General features: G+C 34.5%; 1 protein-coding gene across 1 annotated transcript in view; it reads left to right on the plus strand.

Annotated features, from left to right (window-relative positions):
• Nucleotides 1-14,686, plus strand: part of LOC111382251 (nucleobase-ascorbate transporter 1-like) — a 28,906-nt gene extending 14,220 nt beyond the window's left edge. Inside the window, exons 3-18 of the mRNA XM_023006162.1 lie at nt 2,114-2,203; nt 2,571-2,749; nt 3,015-3,120; nt 3,211-3,285; nt 3,327-3,343; nt 3,470-3,528; nt 3,610-3,690; nt 8,183-8,411; nt 8,819-8,907; nt 13,281-13,339; nt 13,440-13,531; nt 13,637-13,714; nt 13,793-13,932; nt 14,019-14,089; nt 14,431-14,434; nt 14,528-14,686. Coding sequence (XP_022861930.1) covers nt 2,114-2,203; nt 2,571-2,749; nt 3,015-3,120; nt 3,211-3,285; nt 3,327-3,343; nt 3,470-3,528; nt 3,610-3,690; nt 8,183-8,411; nt 8,819-8,907; nt 13,281-13,339; nt 13,440-13,531; nt 13,637-13,714; nt 13,793-13,932; nt 14,019-14,089; nt 14,431-14,434; nt 14,528-14,686 — 1,528 coding nt within the window. The remainder of the gene's footprint in view (nt 1-2,113; nt 2,204-2,570; nt 2,750-3,014; nt 3,121-3,210; nt 3,286-3,326; nt 3,344-3,469; nt 3,529-3,609; nt 3,691-8,182; nt 8,412-8,818; nt 8,908-13,280; nt 13,340-13,439; nt 13,532-13,636; nt 13,715-13,792; nt 13,933-14,018; nt 14,090-14,430; nt 14,435-14,527) is intronic.
• The last annotated feature ends 1,395 nt before the right edge of the window (nt 14,687-16,081 follow it).

The raw sequence follows: 16,081 nt of genomic DNA on the forward strand, positions 1-16,081 counted from the left end.
AAAAAATAAAAAATAAAGAGCCGTTGACGGAGCAACTCCGTGCATCACGAAGCATTTGCTCCGTGATTCACGGAACAAAATTGCCCGCAACTCTTGGCACCCAGGAGCAATTTTGCTCCTGGCATCCAGGAGCCAGGAGCAAAATTGCTCCGCGCATCAAGGAGCATTTGCTCCGTGATGCGCGGAGTTGCTCTTCTGGTTTTTTTTTTGTGTCAAAATTTTTTTTCCATTACGTGATTTATTTATTTTTTTTATAAAAATCCATCATAAATCTTCTATATTATCTCGAAACTCATTTTGAGAACTATATTATAAACACATCGAGTTATCTAAATGAATATCGAAAATAGTTAAACGTATATTAAACTTACGTGTTAAAAAATGCATATAACTCATCTTTTTTCTTAAAAAAAATCAATTATTTTATTGATGTTTATTATTTTTTCGCTACAATAATTTTTGATGTTCCTAATAAACTTTTAAATTTTTTTAATGTCAAAAGAGACATCATTTAAAAAAATTAAAAATCTGGATAACAAGCTAACTTTATAAATTCATCGACGATTGTATGGTAGTCGAATGCATAAATTTTTTATATTCTCTCAAAACTCATTTCGAGAACTATGTCATAGACACAAATACGATAAGGTGCAAATACAGTAAGGTGCAAATATGATAAATTGCTTGTAAATACGGTAAGCTACTTGCAAATACAGTAAGCTGTATATATGGTATATTGCATATACGGTATGCTTAAAATCAGTATCTAAACTATATATACGGCATACGATAATCCTATTTCATTAACACCACAACATTCCAACAATAAGTAGCTTTTGCAATTATAAGAGAAAGAGTGATTAATATTTTTTTACCTATAAGTAGCTTTTACAATTATAAGTTTTTTATTACTTTTAAATAATTTGAATTGCTTTTTTTACTTATATGTAATTTTTTACATTTTAGATAGTGTAATCTTTTTATTAATATTTAATTTAAACTCTAAATATTTACTTAAAAATGTTGAAGTTAATATTTTTATTATCTACAAGTAGTTTTTACAATTATAAGATTTTTTATTACTTTTAAATAAATTAAAGTGATTTTTTTACTTATAAGTAACTTTTTACATTTTAGAAATAAAGAATAACTTTTGTATAAAAAATTATTTAAAAAATATTATTACTAATGAAATTATAGGATATGGTCGATAGTTGATTGCATGAGAAAATGGAGAAAAAGTACCGTGTGACAGATTCAAAGCATGTAAGCTACAGGTAAAATAGAAAACGACGTCGTTTTTGGAGACCAATTAAAATAAAATAAAAAACTACAATGTGACAAAATATTATTTAAAAATATATTACTAATAATAAAATAAGGAGGGAATATGAAAAAAAAAAATTGTATTCAAAAGTTAAAACTAGTTTAGGAACAGTTAACTCAACCAAGTGTAAAAAAGAGGGTTACAAAAATGAATAGTAAATTTCAAAGCAGCTCTTATAAGAGAATGTAGGATATAGTAACAGCAAAAGCAGCCCTTTTGTTTTGCGTCAATAAGAGAATGTAGGATATAGTAACAGCAAAAGCAGCCCTTTTGTTTTGCGTCAGTAGGAGATTAAAATGGTCACAAGGGAGATTGAATATACAACCAGCAAAATTCTTGTATTTATGTGATTCTATTTTCCCCTTTATTTTTGTAAGCTTTTTGGGTTGTCAAGAACAAGATGCCCTTTTTGGGAGTATTATTAAGTGGTAGTTATTGGATGGTGAGTGGTGTGAGAGTAACTCAGAAAGTATTCTTTTTTTTCTACCATCTACTAAAGATGTTCACTTGTTTAAAATATCTTTTTTACATAAACGAGAATGCAAAGAAAGGTTAGATTTATCACGACCGGATCAAGATATTTTGTCCTAACTTATGTTCCTTTGATATTTTCGCAATATATTGTTAAGTAAGTTAGTACAATTACCAGTATCTACAATGAATAATATCTCCGGTGTCTAACCTTTCGTTCCTATATGAGTGGTAAATATGGTTTAGGCAAAAAATAAGAAACATAATTTCTTTTTATTTTCTCCCAATTCCGTAATATATTGTTCTTCTCTGCAGTGAAACCATCCTGATAGCATTACAAAATTACATATTAGTACTTGGCACAAGTGTAATGATTCCGACACTTCTCGTCCGATTGATGGGTGGATCCAATGAAAGCTGGCTTTTAATTGATTTCTAGTTATTTTATTTTCTGCTTTGGAAAAGCAATGTTGATTTTGTGTTAAGGTAGCACGTTACTGGTGAGTCAGTCGATATACTTTATTACCAACTTAAATTTTGACACATGTTATGTCTGGTTTTGCTATTGTATATCGATCCCAAACTTTTCCCGAAGTCTAATATGCTACCATAAAACTTGATCTTTCTTGTGTCAACCTGGTGGCTTCATTCCATAATTATCTAGTCTAAAAACATGAGACAAATAATCTACACATTTTCGTTTTTAAATCGATTTCTAGACCTGAGTTACATTCTTTTACATGTTTTCTCTGACAATGTGTACGCGTTGATTAAACCAAGGGGACATAGTACACGTAATACAAAATTTGCTTTTCGTAGGTGGAACTAACACATTTCTTCAATCACTCTTTGGAACAAGGCTACCTACCGTAATTGGAGGGCCCTTTGCTTATGTCATTCCGATAATATATATAATTAGTGACTCATCACTACAACGAATGGACAAACCTCATATTGTGAGTACTCGAGTCTTTGTCTTTTAGCTCTTAAATAAGGGGCATTGAACGTGATGCTGATGTTTGACTATTGTGCAGAGATTTAGTCCCCGTTTGTCATCCTTTAAAATTTAAATTATTTACTATAGGATCATTCTTCAACACAAATACACAAAAAAATACTCTACACACCAATCAATAAAGTTACCTTACTTTTTAATAACATATTTTCTAAAAAAAATATTATTCAATAACTCATTATTTCCAAATAAATGCTGTTAAACAAACTCTTATACAAACTATGAGAGCAATCCAAGGTGCTTTAATTGTTGCTGCAAGTATACAAATAATTATAGGCTACAGCCAAATTCGGGGTCTCTTTTCAGGGTACTTGAGATTTTCCAATTATCCCAAAGGCTAAACTAATGTTGTTTATAAAAAAAAAAAAAAATTATACTTTGGACTATTCTTATGCAGCTTTTTTAGTCCCCTTGGTATGGAACCTGTCGTTGGATTAGTTGGCTTGCCTTATTTCAACGAGGGTTTCCCACGGTAACTTTTTCTGTTGTATAATTGCTATTTCATTGTTATAGGTTTTTCATGAATATGCGTATAATAAATAGGCAGTAAGTTGTGGGACAGATTAAAAATATGTTTGACCCCCTTAAATTATAATTTAAGCTTTGTTTAACATGCTCGCAATAACATGTCAGATGCTATTAAATTTTTTGTTGAGTTGGAAATTACGTAGAAATTGGTTTGCCGATGCTTTTGTTGGTCATTAGCTTGCCTCAAGTAAATTGTGATTGATTTAAGTGTTAAGTGCTCGAACAATTGTTTCGAAAATTCATGCAAGTAATAGTTTACAAATTGTAGTATCTAAATCACATTAAACCGCTAAGGGATTTTCTCATTTTTGAACGCTTTCCCGTGTTGATTTGTGTCACAATTGTTTGGATATATTGTTAGTAAAGAACAAATACAGCTATGGAGAATAAAGAGTGAGAAGAAGATGAATATGAAATTCGACAAAACTTGAGCACGAAGAATGTATCATTGTCCTCAAATGATATTTATCTCCTCTACCATGCTTTAAGGATTTTCCAACAAATAGTTTATAGGATTAAACAAGTCATAATGGAAAAACACCAAAAAGAAAACTTTCTTTTCAAATAAACAAGTGAAAAAGAAAGAGTTTGATTTTGTAGAGAGACAAATATTCTATAGAATTTTGGATGAATAAAGAATGATTTTCTTATGTATTTTTATTGTTGTTATCTTGAACTTTGATCACCTATTTATAGACTTTGATCAATTCACATGAAGTGGTGCCAAAGTTGAGATGAAAGGCCACCAAATTTAAACCAAAAATGGTAAAAAATGCCACAATGGTCATATTTTGTTCACCATGCAACCGCATAGGCTATAACTATGCGGTCGCATAGTTATAACATTTGCGGTCATCAAACTCTCTACATGGTCTTATGCGACCGTATAGACCATTGGCCAAGGATGGTATACACTTGTCCAAGATCTTTCATTTTAAACGTGGAGGATGGAAATTTCTTCGTTTCTTTGATTCCATCTATATTGTTGCTGATGATCAACATATCATCAACACATAGACATATTAAAGTAATTGCACTATCATTTACTCTAGTGTAAAGGCATTTATCTCCGAAATTATGATTAAACCATTTGACATTATTTTAAAGTCAAATTTCTCCTCCACTTTTTAGGAGTTTGTTTTAATCCATAAAAATATTTGATTAATTTGCACACCTTATGTTCATTTCCCGATAGATCATTCCATATAGACCTCATCTTCGAGATCTCTATTTAGAAATGTCGTCTTGACATCCCTTTGATGAACCTGTAAATCATAGATAGATGCTAGTGCAAACAAGATTCTTATTGAAGTAATCCTAGGTACGGGTACATATGCATCAAAGTAATCTATTCCTTTGTTTTGACGGTATCGCTTAACTACTAATCTAGCTTTTTAGGTGTTGAGTGTTCCATTGGAATTATATTTATTTCGAAATACCCACTTGCAACCAATGGCCTTAAAACTTTCCGGTCGATCTACTATTTCCCAAGTATTATTCAAAATATTAGAATCCATTTCATTATTTATCGTCTCTTTCCAGAATATACAATCTCTATATGACATTACTTCCTTATAGGTTTTAGGATCACTTTCTATTTGAAGAACAAAAAGTATTGTTCTTACAACATTTTTTCTAACTCCATCTACAAAGCAAAAAGAAATAAGTTAGAAATCTATTTTATCTGATCCTAGACCCTTTTCTTTTCAAATTCTCTTACTTCTTCGAGGTTAACTTTCAATGTCTCTTATAGATGTCTCTTCTTGGGGCTCTCTAGAGTTCGGAATATCTTCCTTCTTGGATATCCTTGCTACAAATACATTCTCAAAGAATTCCACGTCCTTTGATTATTTTATAGCATCTTATTCAAAGTTTAATAACTTAAAGGCTTTGCTATTGAGAGCATATCCCATAAAGGCACATTTGATACCTCTAGGAATTAACTTGGTTCTTTTGGGATCCATATTCTTACAATAAGCAAGACACCCCCACACTTTGAAATAGTTAATATTCGGTTTCCTACCTGTCCATATCTTATATGGAGAGATCTTATTCTTTTTTATTGGAATCCTATTTACCATATGACAAGCATTAAGTAAGGCTTCACCTCATAGATTGAAAGGTAATTCGGAATTTAATAACAAGACATTTATCATCTCTAAGAATGTCCTATTCTTTCTTTCTGCTATACCATTTGTTCTATTGTTAGTGGTTCAAAACATTGATATATTATTTCATTTTGTTCCCAAAATATATTGAATTCATTAGAAAAGTATTCTCCATCTCTATCACTTCTTAGAATTTTTAGCTTCCTTCCTAATTGTTTTTCAACTTCAGCTTTATACGTTTAAAGGCACTAAAGGCTTCATCCTTGTGTTTTAGCAAATATACATAAGTATACCTAGAACAATCATCAATAAAAGTAATAAAATATCTATTACCACCTCTAGTTAGTATGCCATTCAACTCACATATATTAGAATGAATAAGTTTAAATAAGTTTGTTGATCTTACTATGCTATGAAATGGCTCTTTGATCATTTTTTACTTAATATACGTTTCACATTTTCCAAGTTATCAATTTCACATTGTATTAGTCCACATTTAATCATTCTTTTCATAAACTCCTATGTGTGCTAATCTTCCATGCCATAAATTAAATGAATCAATAACATATGCAAAAGACTTATTTTTATTAGATTCATCCTCAAAATACATAATTTGACTATTCCTTCAATGGAATAGTCCTTTACAACAAATTATCCATTATGTGTTAGTAAAAGTTTTCCATATTAAAAAAAAAAGATTTAATTCCAAATTTTCCCAATAAAACTCCATTTTCTTGATTTCTATTCATTTCTGGTATATGAAGGACATTTGTCAAAGTGATCTTCTTCCTCGAAGTAAAGTTAATTTATGCGTTGCCTTTGCCAATCACTTTTGATCTTACTTCATTTCTCATTTGAATTTCTTGACAATCTTAAATGTCATGATAAGTTTTGAACATAGACTTATCATAACAAACATGGATTCTAGTGCAGGTACCATACCACCAACCCGGAACTTTTCTTTGCATTGCATTAATTTCGCTCACCTTAGCAATAATCTCATCAATGGAATTTATTTGTCCTTCCTTCTTTTGTTGTTTCCTATGCCTACAATTTCTAGCATAGTATCTCGATTTTGCACAAATATAGCAAGGTTCCTTGGATTTTTTTTTAACCTCCCTCGATCCTTTTTAGGACCAAGAGGTTTTCCTTTTTTGTGAATTTGTTGGAGTTGTCCACATTATCCACGATGGCTTTTGAAGTGCCTTCATAAGAGCTTTCAATGTTATCTTTTACCCTTGACTCTTCCTCTATTCGAAGATATTTTTGAATATCTTATAAGGAAAAGTTTTCAAAATTGTAAAGAATCTTCTTCCTATACCCTTTTAAAGATACTGGGAGTTTCGCAATAATTGCTTCCATTTGAAAGGTTTCGAGAAGTTCAATCTTCACTGCTTTCAATTTGTTTACACTTATTTTCAATTCATGTACTCCAGGCAACAAGGGAATTTTATCAAGCATTTTGAAATCAAAATATTTGGAAATTAAAATGTTCTTGGCACCTTCCTACTGGACCTTATACTTACTTTCAAGTGCGTACCAGATCTCATTTGCTAATGTGGTGTTTGTGTAGAGATCATATAATCCATCCGATAGCACATTTAGAATGTGACTGAGACATATTAATTCGTCATCGTCCTATTTCTTTCTTTTGGCACGAAAGTGTCTTTGTCGGTTGTGTCGGAAATTGACTCCAATTTTGTATCAAGCACATAAAAGAACTTTAACACCATTAGGAAGAATTTTAGTTTGTCCTGCCATCTTGAAAAGTTGGCACCATCAAATCTATTCAAATGCACTAAGTCTTGATTCATCATTTTGATGGTAGCGAGCGTAGATTCCGTCTCCATCATAGTAAATGAGATTATCCTTTGAGATTGTTAGTGAAGATGAATACAGCAATGGAGAATAAAGAGGGAGAAGAAGATGAATATGAAATCCAGTAAAGACTTGAACATGAAGAATGTATCGTTATCCTCAAATGATATTTACCCCCTCTACAATGCTTTTAAGGATTTTTCGGCAAATAGTTCATAGGATTAAACAAGCCTTAAAGAAAAAATGCCAAACGGAAAACTATTTTTCAAATGAACAAGTGAAAAGAAAGAGTATGATTATGTAGAGAGACAAAAATTCTACAGAATTTTGATGAACAATGAATGATTTTCTTATGTATTTTCATTGTTGTTGCCTTGAACTTTGATTACCTATTTATAGGCCTTGATCAATTCCCATGAAATGGTGCCAAAACTGGGGTGAAAGGCTACCGAATTTAAACCAAAAAGGGTCAAAAACAGTCACCACGGTCATATTTTTTTCCACTATGCAACCACATAGGCTATAACTATGCGATCGCATAGTTATAACATTTGCGGTCATCAAACTCTCTCCATGGTCTTATGCGACCCCGTAAGCCAATCGCATAGGCCAATTTCTTGGCAGAATTCTCCTTTTTTTTCTTTTCTTCTCCGATTTATTTCATCCATTCACCAAGAGGCCTTCAAATTTAAACTGAAAAGGGTCGAAAATGGCCACAACGATCATATTTTCTCCACTATGTGACCGCATAGGCTATAACTGTGCGATCACATAGTTATAACATTTATGGTCATCAAACTCTCTGCATGGTCTTATGCAATCATATAGGCCAATTTCTTAGGAGAATTTTCCCTTTTTTCTTCTTCTCGGATTTATTTCATCCATTCACCTAATTTTGAACAATAAGATTCCAACATATATTTGCTTATATTGACGGCTAGTGGAGTTTACCATGGCAAGCCCATCAAACTTAGATCAGTTGATCTTGATTGTGTTAAATGTGATTTTGATTCTTCAACTTATGTTTTTTTGCACCACCTAAAGGTATACTTTTCGGTGTTTAAGGTTCAAGTTTCCATATCCTCTACTTTCTCTGCAGGTCATTCCATTGCCACGATGTCTTCGGTTCTTGTCTCGATGGTTGAGGTATTGAGGTGCACTTTCTATATGTTCTATTTGAAAAAAGAGCATGAACATGATGAACTAAAGCTCAACCCACAAGTTAAATTCAAGTCTGTTTCATTTGTGGTATTCTCTTCTTGGTGATTTTTACATCAGTGTCAATGATACAAATAAATTATAGGTTTTCATATATTTCAAGATGTAGATTGATCCAAGTCACCTATAATTTAATGCGCTCTGTGAATTTTGAATATGCCATGTACTTGTTAGAACTCATCAGAAGGTTTTCTTTATTTTATTTTAGCCCTGCTTTCATGTGCCTGTGTGCAACCAGGAAGAATGCTGGTTAGCCTATTATTAAATATAGAAAAGTGGATCTCACTAGTACAAATAATTGTTAGTGTACATCTTGACTTTGGTTGTAACTACAATCCACTGGTGCCTATAAAGCAGCATCACGTATGGCAATTGCCACTCCACCTCCAGCCTATGTGCTCAGCCGAGGAATTGGTTGGCAGGTGCATTTATTATTCAATTTCCAATTTTTTTTTTACTCGTATATTTTTTTGCTATTCAAAAGTTGGTTCGCTGTCAAGTGAACGAAGATTGACTAACTTTTAAGCTGCTTGTTTTTATTGCCTTACTGCATAAGTAAGCCAAGAAGCAGGTTAAAAGCTTAGCCAAACATCCCTATGCTCAAAATAATTACCAAGCACTATTTCAAAAAGTGAATGTTGAATAATCGACCTCCAATGGTGGATTTTTCGGGCTCAGTTTAACCAATCTCTATCTTATTAAACACACCCAACAAAGGCTCCAACCCAAACAACGATTCTTACTTCGGTTACTCAACTCAATGTGTTCACAAAGAACACAATATGGTGGCTGCAATGAATCACAAAGAATAGAGGAAGACAGACTCAGTTTTTGGCTCAAGAGAGAAAACTAGAGAAAAATGTAGGCTGCCTCTTTTCAATTGCACACACACACGGCTCCTTCAGAAATAAGAGCAATATATAGGTTTAGGGTGTAATAATATAATGGGCTCATGGACCAACTAATGTTTAAAGGGGGCGGAACACAATTGAGTCATCCAAGAAGTAAATGGGCCGTGAGCAACATTAACTATATTAAGTTGCTTCAAACGACCCTCAAGTTGTTTTTCGAGTTAAGCCAATTAATTGAGTGTGTTAATAAATATTTCAATCATTGGCCGAAGTCTATGAAATCTAATCCGACTATTCGACACTGTTTAACATCATCGCCCGGGATTATTGGGTATCAAAAACCCAACAATCTCCACCTTGATGCCCAATAATCTGTAAGTAACCAAAACACAAAGTTTAAACTTGCACAATCAAGGTAATCCAATAAAATTGATATCTCAAACCTTACCTCGTGTTTCGAACTGAAACACACACCAGACCGCTCCATGTACTCACCGGGGCTAAGGTCCAAAAAACACCCAGGTAGAAACAAGTACTTACCATGAATAACTAATCACGCGATAAAGATATTATATAGGATAATCACACAAATCTTTTCAAATTCACATTCACACAGAATTAAAGATTAACACCAAGTTAATCAGCACACGGTCAAACACATAGGCAACAAATGCATAAATGACCTCATGAAAGATCTCACCACACTTATCCTATCCCATTTCGTGTTACTCTCACCTCGAAAACACATATCTCCTCTCATCGCCCACCATGCTCACTAAATAGATCACACAACTCATGTCAAAATGGCAAGTCACAATAGATCCTAAGTTCAGGAATAATCCTTTATCACCACATCACTTCTCCTAACCTACGTCGATAATGGGACTCCACCTTACAGAAGTTATAGAAGTGCATCTCTCGCACTCTACCTGTACAGGGTTTCTTTCACAAATAAATGATTCTACACATTTGATCACATCTTCACTCGTGATCCAAATATCACACTCTACATCCCTCGGTACAAATCACCATGTACCCCTAGGCATCTATACTCCACCTTATCAAAAGACATCTAACACACTGCTAATACATCCTAACCCACTCTGCATGCAAACGATCACACCAAGTAATCACATTACCTCAAATTCATGCAAACACACATATCAAACAAATTGAAATGTAACATATAGTCATGCAACAAATTAGGCAATCACACACATGCTGAAAGGATCACACACAGATACATATGTAGTGACTAGGTTTACTCTCTCAATAAACCTCACTAGGGTCATAACTCGACCCCTCAACCACATTCGTCTCACCTCTCACATAACCCTTCTACTTATCCTTCTTCTTGGAACAATCCCTAATAAAGTGTCCAGACTTACCACAACTATAACATCGTCTATCACCAGACTTGTCGTGTCCCTTGCCCTTCATCTTAACACCTTCATCACTTGAGTCACTACTCGAATCACCGCTATTTTGAACCTTACCCAAATTCATGTTCTTAAACTTCATCCAACTCCTTATCATGTGTAACTCACCACTCCTCTTATCTTCATTTTCAACTTTCATTTTCATCTCCTTACTCCTAAGTGAGTCTACGACAATCTCGGGAGTCAATGTATCCCTGTCATACTTAATGGCATTTTTAACTTCCTTATATGACTCAGGCATAGAGTTAAGCAAGATTATAGCCTTGTAGGTTTCAGATACGGTTTCTTCACAGTTAACAATATCTTGGACAAGTTTATTGAAAACATCTAAGTTGTCATCAAGATCCTTTGAAGGAACCATTTTAAAACTGAAGAAACGCTCAAGAAGATAAAGTTTATTGGGAATAGATTTAAGAAAATATAGATCTTCCAACTTTTTCCAAAAATCTTTTGTGGTTTTCAGTTTTCCTACTTTTCTCAAAACAGTGTCGGATAGGTGTAAAATCATTGAGGTATAAGCAAGCTCATCGGCTTCTTTTTTTTGCTCTATTGAAAAATTAGCTGGAAAATTACCTTCAATGGCTTTTGAAACCTTTTTGTTGGACTAAAATGCCCTTCATTTTTTGTTGCCAGATTGAAAAATCACCTTTTCCATTGAAAATACCAACTTGGAAATGTAAAGACATTTTTGAAAAACGAAACAATCAATTAGGCAAATAGATCACACAAAGTAATCCTACGGCCGCAATATACACCGTCTTAGATTCCCAGGATTTTGTAAGACTCGTGGTCTTAGATCAAGGGAACGTTTGAACGGGTAAGGTCTAGGTATTCTAACAAAAGTAACAACACAGCGGAATTTACGATGCAACAAAATAGGTATATCCAATCAAATGAAAATCTCACAACAATTTTAGCACAAAGCACAATATGCTAATTTATTCAAAAATAAGTACTCAATCGCAACAATTAAGAGCAAGTAATCCTAATTTCTAGCACAAGCAATGGCTGCCAAGCAATGACAACCCCCAACCTATTGTCACCCCACACGGTGACGCACTAATGTTGAAATTAACGAGTTAAGCCAATTTACCAGAGCGGACGTGTCTGAGTCCGTATAATCGAGAGAAATGTGAATCTGCTGCTTTAGGACCACCACTATTCATCCTAAAGATTCAGCAAATATAACCGTGCAGCCCACCAAGAAATGCAGTTCGATTTTCAGGGGCAAAATCGTCCAACTTTTTCTGTGTAACTTGAAACAGAAAACTTCCAACACGAAAAATGTTAGAAATAATATGAGAAATAAACTGCCTGAAGAAAGCTTCCCCAGAAACTGCCGCACGTGCCACCGCCGGAGAAGCCAGCCCAGACGTGCCAGCCACCCAGCACCGCCTCCACCTGTAGATCACGAATCCGGCCTCCGTTTCACCAAAAGACGTACGGATTCTCCGAAAATTGAAGTTGGAGATCCGGTTTTTGGAAAAAATTCTGGACAGTTTTTATTTTCTAATTTCTGCAGGTTTTCTGGTCGGATTTTGGCCGGAAATTCCACCCCAACCTCACTCTGATACCAAATGTAGGGTTGATTTCCACCAAACTCCAAGTACAAAACCGGTCTCATTTTACCAATTTATCGACACCACAATTGAGACAACTCCAAAAACCACCACTGCCGCCGCCCCCACTCCAGTTGCTATAGGTTGGAAGTGAAGTCCAATGATGTCCCCACAAAAGGATTAACCATAAAGATCACAGTGAAGTATATCAAGAAGCCGAGAAGTGGAGTCTCACAAAGAGAAGGGAAAAATAGGCATACTCTAGGAGGCCGAGAGGAAGGAGGGATTATATGCCAAGTAAATGTCCAAAATAGGTAAGTTAGGTTAGGGTTACATTGTGGACCAAAAACAAGGCTTGACTCAATTAAAGTGGGCTCCAAAATAATAATATAGCCTTCCAAGGAAATGGGGCAAACCGTGAGCAACACTATTTAAAATAGGTTGCTTCGAACGGTCCATAACAATGTGAATTGTGTTGTCTCGATAATTGTGTCGATGTACTAGTCAATCATATGACCAAAGCCGATTGATAATAAGAACCAAGGTTACATCATCCCTCGGGGAGATCGTTTGACAACAAATTGCCTAACAGTGAAAATGCCAAACCCTTCAACCTTAGATGATGGTGTTTGACATATGAACTTTGAAAATGAGAACTCAACCTAGATGATTTGACAAATATGGACTATCATGGATGAAGAGTGAAAAACATTAAGAGATGTTCGATGATAGTGTATTGTAGAATGACGAATATGGAAAATGTGGGTTTTTGTCAACGCAACATAATATCTTATTCTTATCAAAAGTTCGATTATACATTAGAATAAATAAATAAAAGTAAAAAACTGCTTGTGTTTGCCTTATTAGATTTGATATTGTTATAATACGTGTTAATGCATGCTACCTCTTAAAGAGTTAATCAGGTTTTGCAGTGTCATTCTGTCAGAGAATAGGCATTTTGCTCAATGGCCTTTACGGAACACTCACTGGCTCTACCATATCTGTGTAAGGAATCAAGAATGCAGAACTATATCTATTATTTTTGGACTCGTTCTACTTCTTCGACCTTACCAGAATCGAGCACATAACAGGAAATATATTTCAGGGAAAGTGTAGGACTCCTTCAACTAGCTCGAGTTGGAAGTCGTAGAGTTATTCAAATCCCTACAGGTTTCATGATATTCTTCTCCATATTAGGTATGTACCTGCTGCCTTCTTTGAGATACAACTTCTATAATTTGGACCAAAAGTAATATTTTATATTTGTTTATGAAAACTCATTGTATCTGATAATTCATACAGGGAAATTTGGAGCCGTTTTTGCCTCTATACCTTTCCCAATATATGCTGCATTATATTGTGTTCTCTTTAGCGTAGTAGGTATGATTTTATTGCCTAGATCATTTGTTCTCACATCTATTCACTTTGATGTGATTTTTTTTATTATGTTTTCGGCAGGTTCAGTCGGCTTATTGTTTCTTCAATTCACTAACATGAATTCTACGAGGAATCTCTTCATGACGGGTCTTTCTCTTTTCCTTGGGATCTCTATTCCTCATTTTTTCGGAAATATTGGAGTCCACATCAATGCTGGATGGGTAAGTAAATTTAATCTTGATACACTGATGTAAAGGATCATGAAAGTATTTCATTTTCTGATGTTGATTCATGTTATCTTTTTCAGTTTAATGCATTCTTGAATACTATATTCTCCTCACCACCAACTGTAGGGCTAATATTGACGACATATTGGAGGTGGAAAAGTTATCAGAGAAGAAAATATCTCTTATTCAAAAAAATACACGAAGAGAATGAATACAATTTGTCCTTATAAATACAATTCGAACTCAATCTCACAGCTGTAATCTAACTAACTAACTGACTTTTTATACAAGTTTAACTCACTAGATTCTGTTTAATTGGCGCCAAGATGAAGAGCTAAGCGGGAGTTCTGAGCTGGATGTGAGCTGTCCTCTAATACTCCCCCTCAAAATGGACTATGTAGATTGAGAATAGCCATCTTGGATAATAGTGGAAACAAGTGAGATGACAGTAGTGGTTTGGTGAATATATCAGCCAATTGATGTTGAGTGCAGATTGGTAAAAGCTTGATGAAACCATTGTTAACTTTATCACGAATGAAGTGGCAGTCAATTTCTATGTGCTTTGTCCTTTCATGAAAAATTGGTTTAGTGGCGATGTGAATGGAAGATTGATTTTCACAGTAAATCAAGGCTGGGAGAGAAATCGAGACCTGTAAATGAAGGAAAAGCTGATGAACCCAAATATTCTCACAAGCTGTTGAAGCTAAAGCACAATATTACGCCTCTGCTGAAGATCTGGATATGTTAGTTTGCTTCTTAGACTTCCAAGAAACAAACAAAAGCCAATAACTGATTTTCTTGAATCAAGACATGACCCCAATCAGCATTGGCAAATGCTCGAATCTGGGAAGATGACAATGCATCAAACATTAATCCTTGACCTGGAGTAGCTTTGAGGTATCTTAAGAGGTAATGTACCACATCTAAATGAGGTTGGCGAGGCTGCGAGAAAAAATCACTTAGCTTGTGGATAGCAAAAGTAATGTCCGGGCGAGAAATGGTTAGGTATAATAGACGACCAACCAATCGACAATATAATGATGCATCCTCAAGTAGCACTCCTTCAAAAGAACTCAGTTTTGCTTTTGGGTCCATTGGTAACAATGCTGGTTTACATGCCAAAATGCCGATATCTTCAATTAGTTGCAAAGTATAATGTGTCTAGGAAAGAAAAATTCCTTTCTGTGATCTGGCTATTTCAAGATCAAGAAAGTATTTCAGCTTATTAAGGTCCTTCAATTTAAATTGGCTGTATAGGAAGGCTTTTAAAGAACCAATTATCTTAGTATTAGACCCAGTAATTATTATGTCATCAACATAAACTAACAAAGCGACAAATGATGCACCAACCCCTTCGTGAACAAGGAATAATCTGACGTAGATTGCTGAAAATCGTGCAACAGAAGTGCTTGAGAGAACTTCAAAAACAATTGCCTAGAAGCTTGATTTAGGCCATAGATTGATTTATGAAGCCTACATACTGATTTCTCCGCTTGAGAACCAACTGTGGACTGTTTAGGATGGCCTAATGGTAAGTCCATGTATATTTCCTCAAACAAATCACCGTTAAGAAATGCATGGTTGACATCCAATTGGACAAGATGCCATTGTTTAGCAATAGCAATAGCAAGAAAAGCCTTGACAATAACCAACTTTGCAACTGGAGAAAAAGTTTCATTAAAATTCAAACCTTTATGTTGTGTGTAGCCTTTTGCTACTAACCGGGCTTTATACCTTTGATTTGAGCTTGACTTTGTAAATCCACCAGCATCCTATAGAATGTTTGTCCTTAGGCAAGGTAGTGATTGACCAAGTATGATTGGCTTCCATAGCAGCTAACTCATCAGCTATAGCATTCTTCCAACAATCATATTTCATTGCTTGGTGATAATACCGAGGTTAAAAGATAGAGGATATATTGAAGAGAAGAGAGTTATGTGAAGGGGAGAAAGCTTTGTAAGATAAAAACTTTCATAAAGGATATAAAGAATTATTTTGAGTAGAAGAACTTTTGGTCAAAAGATTGCAACGGAAATCATGAAGGTAGGAAGGAGCTTTGCGTGGCCTCCTGCTTCTTCTAGGAATAGGTGAGTGGGATTGATCTGAGTTATGGTCATTATCAGGGTTATGGACAAGAGGAACA

This window comes from Olea europaea, unplaced genomic scaffold (genome assembly GCF_002742605.1).
Source record: "Olea europaea var. sylvestris unplaced genomic scaffold, O_europaea_v1 scaffold2455, whole genome shotgun sequence".
Lineage (NCBI taxonomy): Eukaryota > Viridiplantae > Streptophyta > Magnoliopsida > Lamiales > Oleaceae > Olea > Olea europaea.